A 16,709-nucleotide genomic window follows, 5' to 3' on the forward strand; every position below is an offset into this window, starting at 1 on the left:
ACCTTGCAACTCTCTCCTCAACACATAGCCCCTTCCTCTTTTCCCTATGTAATTTCTGAACAAAACTTGGGGAGTTGGTTCTTTGGGACATGAGTCCACCTTCTCGCCAGGATTGACAGCTACCTCAATAAAGCTACCTTTCCTTTTACCCAACACTTATCTCTCAGTATTGGATTCCTGAGCGATGAGCAGCTAAACCTGAGTTCTGTAACACTGTGACAACTCAAGTTCCACTGTGACATAAAGCTTCCCAAATTTCCTCATCTCTGAAGTGGGCACATTACACATCTTACGAATAATCCTAAAAAGGACTTATTTAAATCAGAAACAGTTACAAATGGATTCGATGTATGAAAATTAAATTTATATCCAACTTTTCACGGAAATGTCTGGTGGGCAGAACAACTGGGAAGAGCATCATGCAGGGCAGGACATTCTTCCCAGCCCCAGACAAACATGAACCATGTATTTAATACAGTGGCTCTGTACAGAGCCAGAGCTGGAAGAAGAGGGACAGGTTACCCTAGAAAATCAAATGGAAATGGAAGCCAGTTTTCTTCAATTCTAAGTAAGATCTGTAACTCTCAAAGTAGGAAGATATCAATACAGGCAGTACCCAGTTTGGAAACGAATTGTCTTCCAAAGTTCATTTGTAAGTCAGGTGCTCCGAACCTGGAGTGCAAGCATCATTCTATGTCCCAAGCCAACCAACAAAAGCTGATTAAACTTACAATATACCTGGCACACTACACACTTAGAGCAAAAATAGTAAAAAGCAATGGTGTGATATCATTTTTTTAAACATATCCAAATGCCTAGAAAAACAAATACACAGCTCCTCACTAGGGTTGACCTGAACCCAAACTATGAGCTGAAGCTGGACGTCATGTGGTCCAAGTCATTACTGAAGTGGGGTCCTGGAAAACTGAAAGGGGAAGAATGAGAAAAACTCCAGACTCAAGAGGAAAGGGGTTCTGGTGGGACACAGAAAGTAGTCTAACATCTTGCAATCAAAAGAGGAGGGTCTGGTACCTACCCATGACATACTCTGAAGAACAGAAGTGCTAACCGTCACCACTAGGAGAGCAACAGCGGCCACCCTGCCAGCGATCTAAGCAGGCACAATGAGCTGCAGTGGAGGATAAATGGCCCACTGCCACCCGGAACCAGGGAGCAGAGGAGCGGGGGATTCCCAGCATGCTCTGCAGGGTGTGGACGGCCAGGGGCAGTAGAGGCAGGAAGGAAACAGTTCCACAGTTGCCATGAGTTGGTACAGGGAGTGTCCAGGAGCCACATTTGACTCCAATAGCTATGGCTAGGTCAGGAAGGAACTTCCTAAACTTTACAAAAGTGAAATCTGCATGAACCAATAAGGTTACTGATCCACATCTCTAGTATTTTGAGAGGAGAACATGGGATGAGATAAAGACAAAGCACGGGGAATGCCTTTCTCTACACGGCACACTCGCACCTTTTACAGCAGGAAAGGTACTTAATGTCCAGTCGTTGCTGAGTACTATGGCTGGGTCAATGCCAAATACAAAAGTGATGCAAAACACTGAAACCGGGTTTGAAAATGGAAAAGGTTTATCACTGATCCACTCTGTACCTTCTTTAATCCTCCAAATAAAGTGTCAGTGTCCAGGTCAAATTCTTGGTCCAGTTCCTCTTCATGTTCTGACAAGAAAAACAGTGTGCATTAGTCACGAATCCAAATGAAACTGGGCTTGGTGTAACAGGAGAGGTACCAAAGGAAACTGGAATACGTCCTGGAAAAGCTGCCCGTGGACTGAGCTACAGGCATGGAAACATGTCACACTCCTTCATTTCTGTGACCTCATTTCCTGGAAATACATGGTGGGGCTGATGGAAATGTCCCTTTAATTTGTCATAAGGGTCACAAAAGGAGAGGGATTAAGCGCAAAAGCTTCCAGCACAAGGAAGCACAGGAGGGATGAGGGCAAATGCCCCGCTTGTACAGATGGTGAAAAAAATTTTTAAACAGACCATGCCACAAAATGATGGTGATCATAGCCCTGTGATATAAAGCTAACAAGATTATTGATGGAATTGTATAATGGTAATATATGTGCTTATAAGTAAACAGTACAATTGGTTTAAAACAAAAAATATTTTAAAATCTTATTCAAATACTTCCTAAGGGTGAACAATAACCAGGCGCGGTGTGAAATAGTAGGAGTAACGCAGAACACGATTGGCAAGACTTTTGCTCTCCTGGGACTTACTGTACACTGGATGAGAGAGACAAACAAATAATAAGAAATTACAATGGTGCTGAAGAATGCCATGATATGGGAGGTAAGGAGTGCTGTGGGGGTTGAGTCTGGGGTGTCTTATTTGATGTCAATAGGCAGCTGGATGGGCATGGACAGAGCTCAAAACAGCGCCTCAGTTGGAGGTAAAGACTTAGGAGTCCCCAGGGTAGTAATGAAGCCTCCAGAATGACTGAGATCACCCAAAAGGGCACAGACTGCATAGACATAGACAAGAAAAGAAAAATCCAGTGCTCATCGGACCAACAAACATACAAAAAACACAGAGGACCACAAAGGAGCTACCCAGAAAGATCAAAGGAAAACCAGGAGAGAGTGCGTCACTAAAACATAATCGTGAAATGATGCTGGTTTCAGAGTAGGATCAAAGGGCAGATTTACACACACTAGATGCAAACAGCACCCCCAGCCTCAAACCCCAGGCAACACTGCCCCCAGGAAAAGCACAAAAGGGAGGCTCATCGAGTCCTGGGGCCCAGTGTGCCACAGGGCGCAACTCCAGGTCACATTCACACTGAATTTCTTAAGGTCCAGGAGGTGCTGTGGCTGTGTGTGATTGCCCTGGTCCTTTCTGTTACAGCTGCACACAGGCCACGTTGTGTGTGTGTGTGTGTGTGTGTGTGTGTGTGTGTGTGCGTGTCTGTGTGTGTGCGCTGTGCTGTACACAGACTCAAGTTCCAAGGGAACAGCCCACAAACAAGCAGCAAGCTATTACAATCCAACAAAGTAACAGGTCTCTCTGAACACTAACAAAAACAAGGGGGGAACCTCTCTGCTTTCCTGCCTCCTCTGTTTTGGCTTTACTTTCCTACAAAGTGCAACCTCCAGAAACAACAGAATTATGCAGAATTGAAACAAAGCAAAAACATGAGTGCTTCTTTTTTAAAAGGGTACATTCCAAAGCCGTGAAGTTTACAAGCTAAGCAGCTGACTCCCCCAAATTAGGACACATCTCCCTCTAGTGGGAAAGAGGAATCGTATGCAGACATGAGAATTAAGATGAAATCCTGTCTGGCGCTGTCCAGTGGAAATACTATCTGAGACACATTTATAATTTTAAAGTTTCTAGTAGCCACACTTTAAAAAAATAATTTTTCAAAGTGAAATTAATTTTAGAATGTTTTATTTACCCTAATATGTCCAAACATTATTTCAACATGGAATCAATATTAAACAATTATTAATGAGTTATTTTACATTCCTTTTTCTTACTAATTCTTCAAAATTCCATGGACACATTATCCTTACAGCACATCTCAATTTGAAGTGGCCACATTTCAAGAGCTCATTAGCCACGTGCGGCTATAGCAATGGACAGTATGGTTCTACACCAAAACCCTCCCTCAGCTTTTGGAGAATTCCTACCAATCACCCTTCTCTGATTTCTTGACACAAACAAATGCTGTATGACGTACATTTAAATTACAACTTAGATCCTTTCATGATACTTTGGTGATCTCTGTCTTCAGACCGTCTTGAATTAGCTGAAATGCATTGCTATAGAATTTGGTAGAGTTCTACCAAAGTTTGGTTGAATTCTACCAAATTTGGTAGAATTTGGTAGAACGGAAGCTGAGAAACTGCAGCAGGAGTTCTTTCCGTGAAGGGTGACGACCCTCAGAACTTCTCTGATTATCCTGCTTAGGTGAGGACCCCACACCCTCACCCTTTGGGCAAGAACGAGATTTCATCATAACTCACATTCCCTCAAGCAAGAGGACGCTGCAAATGGAGAGAAGCCTTCTCTACCTGAGCACTTTTCTCTGCACCACACAGGCCTGACTGTGGGCAGAGCCAGCCCTTTCTTCTAGGTGCCCTGGTTCCACTTCCCCAAATTCAGCGCTCCACAAAACTGCCTGAGAGCAGAGAAATGAAGCAGTTTCTGCTGATGAGCCCTCAATACTACGTCAGCTGTTGATTCTTCCCCTGCCCTCCACCACCAACCACCACCCAACAATGGGATACATCAAAGCCCCATTCCACCTGCTGAGTGAGAGGGTTCGCATTTCAATCGCCAATCAGCTGTGGTGGTAAACCGTTCACTTAAGGCCTCTAACCTACCTACCCTTTCACCCTCAACAGTGTGATGGGAAATCAATTCCGGTGTGGGTAGGGGTAATTAGAGGGAAGGAGAGGGACACACACACACACACACACACACACACACACACACACACCCTCGTCTGATACAAGCCGCTGTCGGGCACATGCACACCCAACCGTGGCCCAATATACCAAATATATCAATATACCAAATACATATGAGGTGGATTGAAGAATAAAGGCTAAACTTACTGAGACTACAGTAAGATGGACATTCTCCAATAGAAAACGTGTTAATTGGCACAGCCTTCCTGGAGAACAGTCTGGGTTTATCTATCAAGAACATTAAAAACATTCATGTAGTTTGACTCTATACTTCCTCTTCCGGAAATCCTTCTGAGAAAAACAATCAGGTATGATAAAACAGTACAAATAGATTCCTCACAAAATAAATGAGCTAAGCATTCAACTCATGAAGTTGGAATGAAGGAACAGAGCAAACCCAAAGAAACAATAAGGAAGGGAATAATCAGATAAGGGCAGAAATCAATGAATTGGAGAACAAAAAGAAACAATTGAGATATCTAACAAAGCTGAAAAGATTAATAAGATCTCTAGCACAATTGATCAAAGGAAAAAAAAGTAGGACGGAGGGAGTGAAGGAGAAGATGTAAATAACCAAGTATACAATGAGAGAAAAGCCAACTAGAGAAACAACAAATTTTTTCTAAGGTAAGTATTACAAACCACAATATACTAATCAAGCTGAAAACCTCCATAAAATGCATAGATCGCTAGAAAGCTACAAAATGTCGAAATAGGTACAAGAAGAAAGAAATTTTGAACATAAATCAATAGTAAGCTGAAACAGTAGGCCATGACTTCCCTTTCCAGATGCTTTTCCAGGTGACCTCCTATCACCAATGGTTTTCACTGATGAGAATTCAACTGTTTTCATTCCAAGAACTGCGTTAAGCTGATACGAATGACAAAAATACATAGCCCTCTTTTAGGCAGAGGCATTAATTCTTTCAAGGTTACTGCGTGACACATTGCATCTTTCCTCAAATTAAGTGCAATCAGAGAGACATAAAAGTATTTCTACATGTTCTAAACCATAAGACACAAACTTAATGGAGCAGGTTTGGATTAGCCACAATACTGCGGAATACCAGGGGAGAGGTCACCAAGCATAGAAGATCACCACTACCACCACCACCCCACCCCCAAGCATTTCCATATGACTTTGACACACTCTATGTAGACTCTTGGAAGAGCTGAGTGGAAGAAGGGCTGTTCTGTTCAGTCCCTGCTGTGGATTTACCAAGAGATCCCTTGTGACTAGGGCTGTTATAATCAGTCTGCTGCTGTCCCTAATGGTCAGACCACCCTGCTACTGCTGAGGGGGAAGAGAGCAGTGAATGAGATGCCTGCTCTGTGCCCAGAGAAAGCAGCCGTGTAAGTGCCCACCCGTGGCATTCCACTTAACGAATAAGTTCTGAGCCTCTAGTATGTTCTAGGCCCTATATTTGCTCCAGAAACAAACACCCAAAAAAGTTCACAGAAGAGACAGTTTTCCCAGTGGATCTACTTCCATAATTGGGTTAAGTGGCACTTTTTCCTGAATGAGATAGTAAGACGTGGAGCAAAAGAAACTCAACATTGCGTTAAACACGCTTTGGCAAGGCAGGGGGATCTGGCTTCCATGAGCTGAATGGAAAAAGGAATAGAGAAATAAGACACTTCTTGGGAGCGGCCACTTTGGCAATGGTATTAAGAGAAAAAGCCTGAAGGATAAAAGAAGCTCCAGGCTAGGGTGTGGTCAGTAATAAATCAAACAGGATGACAGCCGCTGGATCAACTGAGATGCAGAAAAGTTCTGTATTCTCCACAGAAGGATCCCCTCCCACCTCCATCCCAGTAGCTTTCACCACATAAGAAGGAAAAATTTTGTTCCAGTGGGATAAAATTTTAAGGTTTGAACTTTTACAGTATAATGGATAAAAGGGCTTCTCCTATAAAGCAAGCTGCTTTAGGAAATTAAATTATCAATAAATACGAGTGGCAGAATAGAATAAAATATTGGGTCTAGAGTTGGACAAACCTGTTCCATTATTTATTAGATGTGTGGCCTTGGACAAGTTATATTTTTCAACCTCAGTATCCCCATCTGGGTAAAGAAGTATAACACCCATTGTGGTAGAGAGACTCCAAAGTTGGCCACCATCAATTCCTTGTCTCCGTGTCTATGTGCACAGCTCCAGCCATAAAAAGCCATAGTCCTTCCTCCCCTTGACTCTGGACTGGCCCTATGATTTGCTTTGACCAATAAGTGAGGCAGAAGTGACCTACTCAACTTCCCAGATTGGGCTTTAAGAGATCTGCAGCTTCTGGTTTTACACACATGCAATACTCCTTCTTCAAAGCCATGTGGAGAACCACATACAGAGAGCCACAGCATTCCAGTTGACAGCCTCCAGCGGAGCTCTTGGCTTATAACCAGTCATGTGAGTCAGCCATCTTGGACGTTTCAGCCTAGCTGAGCCACCAGATAATTGCAGCCCAGCAACAACACACAAAGCAGAACTGCCCAGCTAAGTCCAATCCAGATTGATTAAAAACAAAGTCTCACAGAACATGAAACTCCATCAATGTAATCCATCAAAACAACAGGCTAAAGAAAAATTACATGAGCATATCAGTAGATGCACAAAAAGCATTCGAAAAAATCCGACACCCATTTATGACTCAAAACTCCCAGTAAACTAGAAATAGAGAGGACCCTCCTCAACTGAGTAAAGAACACGCACAAAAACCTACAGCTAACATCATCCTTAATGGCGAGTAACTAGAAGCTTTCCTGCTCAGATCAGGAAAAAGGTAAGGATGTTCCCCCTCATCACTCCTTCTCAACACTGTACTGGAAATCCTAGCTAATGCAGTAAGAGGAGAAAATGAAATATAAGGTATACAGAATGGGAAGGCGGAAACAAAACTTTCTTTGTATGCAGATAACATGATTGTCTATCTAGAAAAACCAAAGAATCAACAAAAAAACTCCTGGAATTAATAAGCAATTATGGCAAGGTTGCAGGAAACAAGGTTAATATATAAAGGTCAGTCGCTTTACTATATATCAGCAATGGGGCTTCCCTGATGGGCAAAATGATACAGCCTCTTTGGAAGAAAATTGGCAACTCTTTGGAAGAAAGCTGTTTATAAAAATAAACATACTCTTAACATACAATTCAGCCATTGCTCCTTGGTATTTACCCAAAAGAGCTGAGAACTTATGTCCGTACAAAAACCTTCACATGGATGTTTATAGCAGCTTTATTCATAATTGCCAAAACTTGGAGGCAACCAAGATGCCTTTAAGTAAGTGAATGAATAAACTGTGGTACATTCAGACAATGGAATACTGTTCATCACTAAAAAGAAATAAGCCACCAAGCCATGAAAAGTCATGGAGGAACCTTAAATGCATATTAAGTGAAAGAAACTCACGTGAAAAGGCTACATACTGTATGATTCCAACTATAGGATACTTTGAAATAGATAAAACTGGGAATTCCCTGGGGGTCCAGTGGTTAGGACTCTGCACTTCCACTGCAGGGGGCCCAGATTCGATCCTCGGTCAGGGAACTAGGATCCCACAAGCTGTGCAGGGCGGCCAAAAAAAAAAAAAGTTTTTTAAAAACTGAAATAGGTAAAACTATGGAGATGGTAAAAAGATAAGGGGTTGCCAGTGGTTAAAGGGGAGGGAGGGATGAACAGAGCACAAAGGATTTTTAGGGCAGTGAAACTACTCTGGATGACACTATGATGATACCAAGAATGCACCCTACTATAAACTGTGGACTTTGGATGATAATGATAAATCAATACAGGTTTGTCAATTGTAACAAACTGTATCAACTCTAGCGCAGGATGCTATAGTCAGGGAGGCTGTGCTTGCCAGGGGGCACTGAGTGCATAGAAGCTCTTTGTATTTCCTGCTCAATATTGCTGTGAACCTAAAACTGCTCTTGAAAAAACAGTCTATTTAAAAGGAAAAGAACCTCGCAGAACAGTGAGAGATAATAAATGGTGGTAGTTGTTTTAAATCACAAAGCTTCAGGATGGTTTGTTAGGTAACAATGGACAACTATCGCACCCATTTTATGGAAAAGACTGATGATTAACAGCTAACACCCATTCTTTCTTTCTTCCTCTATAATAAAACCCTTTGGTTTAGCTGGGGAAAAGATGGCCTCCCGAGCAAAGATTACATTTACTAGTTTCCCTCATTGTTGATATGGCCACGGACTAGGTTCTAACGAACAGCGCATGAAAGAATACGACATAAGCAACTTTCAAGGTTATGCTCTAAAAGAAGAGAGGGTCTGCCCTCCCCCTTCCCTTGCATGCTTCCTGCTGGGAAAAAAGCGAACATGGCAGCTGGAGTTGGAGCAGCCATCTCACGTCATGAGGTGGAACCATATGTCAAGGATGGCAGAGGAACATAGTAGAAGGAGCCAGGGTCATGGATGCTATCCAGACACCATACCAGCCCTGACCACAGTTATTCTGGAGGCTATGTTTCTGCAGCCAAGCCTATCTTCTAAATAACACACCATCTCACAGGGCTGCTGTAAAGATAGAATGAGACAGGGTACATAAAGTACCTAACAGGGTGCCTGACAAAGACCAGGTGAGTTCCTTGCACATGGGCCCTGAGAGCTCAGAGGCTCCAGCCAGGGAGCCTTGGACAGCCTTGACCAAACAGTCTTCATCTACTTTATTTATTTATTTGCGGTACGCGGGCCTCTCACTGTTGTGGCCTTTCCCGTTGCAGAGCACAGGCTCCGGACGCACAGGCTCAGCGGCCATGGCTCGTGGGCCCAGCCATACTGCGGCATATGGGATCCTCCCGGACCGGGGCACGAACCCGTGTCCCCTGAATCGGCAGGCGGACTCTCAACCACTGCGCCACCAGGGAAGCCCCCTTCATCTACTTTAGATGGTCAGTCTCTCCCATGGCTTTGAGCGGGACATATGTAGAATGCGGGCTAAGCTGATCCCAGTGACGCAAATCAGTCCCAGTGATCCACAGCGAGGCAGCTGCTGGGGGCGCAGCACTGTCAGCTGTGCTTCCCAAAACCTACCTTTGCCATTTTAAGTGACCACAATTACTTTCAGCAAACTCCCCTGCCTTCAAGATAAAGTCCAGACTCCTCGGCCAAATGAATACACAATGTCATTCACAATCTATCTCGCTCTTTGATCTAAGCTCAACTCTTACCGCTCTCCCTCCCCACACTACACTCCAGCCCTCCTGAGTGGTTTGGGGTTCCCAGATCATGCTGTGTTTTCTCACACCCCAATGGCATTGCACATGCTGGTCCATTTGCCTGCAAACACATCTCTGTCCACAGAGCCTCTGCCCCTTTCTCTACTTGGCTGACTTCTGTTCTTCCTTAAAACAAGGCTCACCATCACCTCTAGGAAACTGTCCCTGACTACGGAAGAGATCACTCATGGACCCTCCAAAATTCTTTCTTCCATTCTTCCCCAGTATGGGAAGTTTTATGTAGCACACGGCCACCAAGCTAACAACAAGATTTCCCAGCCTTCCAGCTGTGGCCAGGGAACTCAGTGCTGGCCAACTGGTGTGAGCAGAAGTGACAGGGCAATGTTTATTCCAAGCTGCCCTTAAAGGAAAGGAGGGTTCCCATGCCCCTTCCCATGGGCTGGCATGAGGACTTGGTAATGAGTCCTCTTCAACATGTCCACAAAAGCACTGTGGACAGCAGAACAAAAAGAGTAAACAGTCCGGGCCTCCATGTGTCTGAGAGGAGTAATGGCGAGAGAGAAGTTAAAGAGATTACTGCTAATTATGAATGCAAATCATCTCCATGGCCTTCAGTAGCCATTGAATCAAACCTTCTTATTACAGAAGACCAGCCACAGGATCCCCAAAAGATCCAGGATTAGGGTGGAAAACTCCACGACTCAGGTCATTGATTCAAACTGTCCAAGACAGGAGGAAAGCAAAGCAGAGCTCAAGTCACCCCGAGCCCATGAGGCTACCTTCCTGAATCTTCCACCTCTGAGCACTCCCTCCTCCATCTTTCTTTCTTGATACAAGTTTAGAAAAGTTGGGGCCTTACCTCTGGAGACTTTGTAAACTTCATAGAAAGAATAGAAGTGGAAGCCTAGGGAAGCAAATAGGTAAAAAGACAGTTCCCATCGGGGCAGCATTGCTCCTTGTGACAAAGGGTCCCGTGGCCCACGCTGAGAGTTTCTAGGAAGAGAAACAGAAATAAAAACATTAAACCATAAACATGACACTAGAGGACAGAATCTTACTTGTTCTCCCAGGGACCCATCACTATTCAAGGGGATACAGACATAACCCTCCTCCTATGACACCTCCTCCTGCCATGACCTTATCCCACCTGCATCGCATCGCATCACACACACACACACACACACACACACACACACACACACACCCTGCCTGCCCAGGGTGGGCAGGTCTTTCCTTATGAGTTCCCACAGCCCCCCATCTGTCTCCCATCACAGTGTACACCAGACACTTCTGTTCTCATTGCCTGCCACACCTGTCTCCCCCTGTGGAGTGGACCTTTAGAGAGTAGGGACCATGATCTCTGAGTCCCAGCACCTAGCACAGGACGTGGAATGTAGCAGGAAAGGACTACTAAATATTCCACAAATAAATAATAAATTATTATTCAAAAGCCTGAATAAAAGAAAAGCACGAATCATCTCCAAACCTCTTCTAAGCCAACAGCATTAACCTCCTTGTTCTCCCCTTCAAATGTCATCCCATAGTTGTTTATAAGAATGGATTAATAAAGCCACTCTGTCTTCCATCTTCTGGGCACTTCTTAAACAGAAGTTAATAGCCTACTAGTTGCCCACCCTGTATATGCAAGCTCCCTTCTTACACAGCAATTGAATTTCTATCTGAACACATGGTTGCTGAGCTCGACTCTACAGTGTATTCAAGTGTGGACATTTGAATAGTTCTGGCTCTGAGGCTGTGGTCATCCCCTTCCTGCTGGGTGGAGTTGGAACAGCCACCTTTGGACCAAGAGGTAAAAGCCACATAGAAAAACAAGACAGAGGCGCCTCGGTCCCTGACTGCATGTACCACCCCACCTCAGCCCCACCCCCAAAACTGCCCTGAACCTCTTATATCTGGACGATTACATGAGAGAGAAATGCACCCCCAGGATATTTAAGCCTGTGCTGTTCTCCATCTCTCTGTTATGGCTGCCATGTCTATATGCTAAGTAATAAAGCAGGTAACAGAAAGTCCTAAAATGCTGTAAATTAAATGATCAGTTCCCAAATAACAAAGAGTTAATGAAATGTAAACCCTTTTATGGCCCTCATTGCTTTACTTAAACCTCTCAAATATGTCTCACTGTGGATGTCAAATTAAAACAAGAGCAAAATTTTAAGCCCCAAGCAAGCATTTCTATTATGTGACAGTAACGCCAAAAATCAGAATTCACACATGAGCTCGTTTTACCTTCACAGCAGCCAGGTGAAGTAGGTGGAGCAAGGGAGGTAGGCATTTACAGATGAGGAATGTGAAGCACGGTGAGGTCACACAATCAGAAACAACTGAGCCAGGGCTCAAATCCAGGTCTTGGGACCATTGGGTCCCCACCCCACTGCTCAGGTACAGCCACCAGCCCCATTACTGCCAGTTCACAGGGTTACTTGTCCTTAGGGCCTGGCTCGGAATCTTCCACACACAAACTCCTTTCTTCAGGCTACAGGGAGACGCAGCAGGAAGGGATATAAACTTTAGCTTTTGTAATAGGGAAGACCAAATCTGACTCCATGTTGGATCTGTTTTGTTTAACTTTTAACCTTTGTATTCTATTGCATTTGCTACAAGTTAAAAATATTGCCTATAGCCTGAAACATACAGGAGAGCCCATTCTCAAGGCTCTGACCTTTAATGGTATAATACTTTTTCGTTCATATAGAGATAAAACGTTGCAGGACGGAGAATAACATTTGTCTTGTTGGAGGTTCACAGGAACATCATAACCATCTGACCTACATGGACAGCTGCAAGAACAAAGGATCCTGACACTAAGATGTTTGCAACAACCAGCCATACCCTCTCTCCTTTCACTATAAAAGAAACCTGAATTCAAATTCAGGTAAGATGGTTCTTTGGGACACTAGTCCACCATCTTCTCAGTCTGCTGGCTTTCCGAATAAAGTTGCTATTCCCTGCCCCAACACCTTGTCTCTCAATTTATTGGCCTGTTGTGTGGTGAGCAGTACGAGCTTGGGCTCAGTAACACCTTCATAAAATATGAGGTCAGAAATCAGTGGTCCTAGAACCAGAGGACCCTCTGGTCATTACCTAAAAGTTGCCAAGCCAGTCTAGTCTGAGTTTCTCCTGCAGATTTCCTAAAAAATCCAGAAGCAGCCACTCATGCTCTCAATCCCAAGCTCTCTAAGCCCTAGTACTCCAACAACACCTTCTCAGGTTCCCCTACTACTTTTCAGAGCCACTTCTAACTTCATATATTTCTAGTCACACTTTATTTTTAAATACCTGGCATCTCCTAGAATATGTTAAGATTTCTTTCTGGAACTTTGTAGGAATATAGTAATTTTCAATTTACTGGGAAGTGAATTTCAACCTCTGGGTTTCGTATTGTCTCTCCTTTCCAAGGATGTTGGTATTACTATATTGGATGACTTTCCTCAATTAGCAAAGAGCTGAACCCCTCTTGAAATGCTACTAAATTTGAACATAAATAATCTTGGAGATTAAATCAAAGTTCCTGAAGCCCTGCTCTTTTGAACCTTTTCATGGACATTCTCCTTCTAGGACAGTTCCCCTGAATTAGTGATTTAACTGTCAGGACACTAGAAAACTCAGCGTTATAACATTTTCCTTTTTGATGCTGCGCTTAGCTACAGTGTATATGTTTTGCAGACATATACACAAAGTTACATAGTAATAAACAACAAAGCAGCAGGGCTGTGTCCTCATGTCTAAAATCTGGGGACTGGACCAAATAGCCTCCTACTGACAGCATATCAGGGAGAGATGCATCAGGGAGAGATGCAGACCTAGGGGAGACCGGGCTCCGCCGCTGACTGGCTGAGGAATTTAAGTGGATCACAACTTTCCAGATACGTTTCCTCATAGAGTTATTGAATGGATTAAATGTAAAATGTTTACCCAGGGCCTGGCACAGAGCAAGCACTCAATGAACATTAGCTAAGATCTGTCCAGCAGGACCAGTTAGTAAATTTAACTCATCAGGAGCTTACCTAGCCAGAGCCCTGGTTTCCTTCCAGAATTGATGACAGCTAACTGACCTTCCATGGGGAGAGGGGGTGAGCATCCTACCTGCCGCTGGGCCTTCTTCAGCTGACCAGCATCCCCAGAATTCTCTCCAGTTTCTCATCCCCATCCTCTCCCCACATTCGACCCAAGGCCACCCCAGACAGCTAACAACCTGTCCTTGGGAGCCACCTGGAAAGCTTTCTGACCACTGTCTCTTCTCACCACCTCTTTTCTTAGCCCCAAAGGAATTATATACAGTCCTCACTTTTCTTGCCTCATCATTCACAACCCCAGGAATGTGACCTCAAAACACCACCACCACACAGACACCCACCTGTCCTTCTTAACAGATCTTTCTTCCTTAATACTTCTTTTCAACTCTTGTCCACTTATCTCAAGAAAATTCCTCTCCCCAGTGTTTTCCCCCCTCCCTGTTCATTTCAGCTGTGCACTCAGAGAGCCAATCAGAGTAGATATGTTTTAAAGGATTCAATGACACAACACAAAGCTGTACCTTTGGGAATGTAACTAGAACTTTTTTTTTTTTATGTCCAAACCCATAAACGTTTCTAAAAACTCTCTCAGAGAATTCTCAAGTTTCCATGTCTCATTTTCTAAACACGCTTATGTTCTTCTTTAGGCATAAGCTACCACGATGAAATCAAAGAAGCCCTTACTCAAATGTGTAAGTAATGCCTCTTTTCTGTTTTTCATGCATAAGATTCAGTCCTGCAGCAACATTATCAGCTAAGTGGGCATCCATTCGATAGCCTAGAAACTCGTCACCATTTGCAACATGACTTCTATAGGAAACAGCCAATCTACAGCAACACAGCCTGTTCTTAAGTAGGAGACTACCTGATCGATCTATATAAAGGAGGTTATAGTACTGATATGTGAGAGCTAAGGCGGGTGGCTGGGATGTCTGATGGGGAACATGTGTCTGAGAACACTTCCACTTTGGTGGGAATACTGGTCAGGACTGTGAGGAAGAAATAAATGGGGACAGTTTAGGAGCCAAGTGGCGGAGGGTCTTAAACATATATGATGACAGGCTCGGATCTGATTACGTGAAGAAATCTCAGGCTTGTGAGCCAGCACATTTAATTTTTTCATGAAGCTTCAGGAAGAAGCCCCTTGACACAGCAGTAGAGACTAAAGGCAGGGAGGTCGGCGATTCAGGCTCTCGGTGGGAAGTGGAGAGAAAGTGCTAGAACCAAGCAACAGAGAGGAGGGAAAATTAAGTTGCACCTGGCACCAAGTTAGTCCAGGAGGCATGGGGTGGGGGAGAGGAAAATAAAAGACATAAAATAGCATCTCCAAAGCTGTCAAGACTACAGTGTCTCAAAGCTGAATATTATTGATGAAGGTGAGAAACGGGCACAAAGTGAAGACAGAGGAAAAATGCATTTAAGATTAGGTCTTGGAAGAAAATCATAGCAGAGGTTTCCCTGGGATTAGGGGAAAGAAGTCAAACTGGAGGAACAAGATTTCTCTACCCCCATACTGGGTATAAGAGCCCCAAGCTGGGTATTTCCAAAAAGTATTATATTTATCTGGGAACTGTAGAACTCAAGCGGCCCACATAATAAAATCTTAGCTGGAAAACGGCAAGAATTCCTCAGCTTAGAGGGATTTTTCTATACTGAAGCAATGTACATTTGCATTCACATTGTAATTTAACATTCCACCTGCTTTCAAAGATGCCATCCACTCTCATTCTCACCAGGAGGGCTAAGTGTTAGCTCTTTTTTCAGGAATCAGAATCTTGCTCAGAGAAAAGACAGGATCTGCCCAAGGATCCAGAGAAGCCAGCAATGGAGCAGAAAAGAGAACCCAAGTTCCCAACTCCCACTCTCTTAGGCAGAAATCCTGTTCTTTACTCTTGGCAGAAAAGTATAGCTCACTATGCCAGAGCCTGAAGTGTGCATACACATAACTTCTGTAAGATGCTTTTCCCCAGTAACTTCCAATATCTTTTCAAAAGTCTTTTATCTGGGCTTCCCTGGTGGCGCAGTGGTTGAGAGTCCGCCTGCCGATGCAGGGCCCACGGGTTCGTGCCCCGGTCCGGGAGGATCCCACATGCCGCGGTGCGGCTGGGCCCGTGAGCCATGGCCGCTGAGCCGCTGAGCCGCTGAGCCTGCGCATCCGGAGCCTGTGCTCCGCAACGGGAGAGGCCACACAGTGAGAGGCCCGCGTACCACACACACACACAAAAGTCTTTTATCTTTAGTGTTGATAAATACAACACATGGATTCCAACACTCCCACATTAAATTCTTTTCTGCTCCTCACCCTTGATATTTAGCGCTAAATGGGCTATCACCAAACACTCCCACGCACCAGAGGACTTTAAAACGGCACCCGCAGCATGAAGCTAACAATCTCCAGTGCCATCACCATCATCACTCCCAACTAACTACACTGAAATTTTTCTCTGAGTTTTCCCAGAGTTTAGCAACAGCTGTACTACAATAAGTAGTATTTACAGATTACCTATGCTGAGAAAGCACTTTACAAGTATTCTTTCATTTAATCTCCATAACAACTCTTTGAGGTTGGTACTTCTGGTATCCTCATTTAACACAAAAGATAACCAAAGCCCAGAAGGATCAAGAAACCTGCCCCAAATCACACAGCTAGTAAGCAGCAGAGCTTAGATTCATACTTACCAAGTCTAATTCCAGAGCCTTCTCTCACCCACCTCCCTATTCTTACAGAGTTCACAGGATTCATTTTTTCAACATCTATGACAAAATCAATTCATTGGGAAAGCTAGAAGATAATATAAGCTATATACATGCAAAAGAATTTAAAGTTATGTATAACGTAGATACACCCCAGGAGGAAAATCAACTAGATGTACTCAAAATACACGAAACATCTAACTCATACGTTCCTTAGAAGATTTACTGAAGAAGACAAACTAAACCAAACCAATTTACCTCGGAAATAAGAGGGGAAAGTCAGGAGTTATATAGAGGTAAGGACTGAATAAAATGGAAATAGTTCTAAATTTAGGAACAAATGAGCAC

The 16,709-nt window shown here is 43.8% G+C and overlaps 1 protein-coding gene across 18 annotated transcripts in view; it reads right to left on the bottom strand.

The window, feature by feature from the left end:
* Window positions 1–16,709, bottom strand: part of HHAT (hedgehog acyltransferase) — a 363,049-nt gene that overhangs the window by 338,507 nt on the left and 7,833 nt on the right. For 12 of the 18 annotated variants that reach the window (XR_010941290.1, XR_010941289.1, XM_067729060.1 and 9 more), the window contains exons 2-3: window positions 10,490–10,623; window positions 1,610–1,677 (exon numbers count right to left, since the gene is read on the bottom strand). Coding sequence is in view for 16 of the 18 variants with exons in the window: in XM_067729060.1 (XP_067585161.1) it covers window positions 1,610–1,677; window positions 10,490–10,580 (159 nt within the window). In the remaining 2 variants the exon portion in view is untranslated. The remainder of the gene's footprint in view (window positions 1–1,609; window positions 1,678–10,489; window positions 10,624–16,709) is intronic. The other 6 variants (XM_067729070.1, XM_067729072.1, XM_067729068.1 and 3 more) reach the window with 1 other exon arrangement.

The sequence above is a fragment of the Pseudorca crassidens genome, chromosome 2 (genome assembly GCF_039906515.1).
Source record: "Pseudorca crassidens isolate mPseCra1 chromosome 2, mPseCra1.hap1, whole genome shotgun sequence".
Lineage (NCBI taxonomy): Eukaryota > Metazoa > Chordata > Mammalia > Artiodactyla > Delphinidae > Pseudorca > Pseudorca crassidens.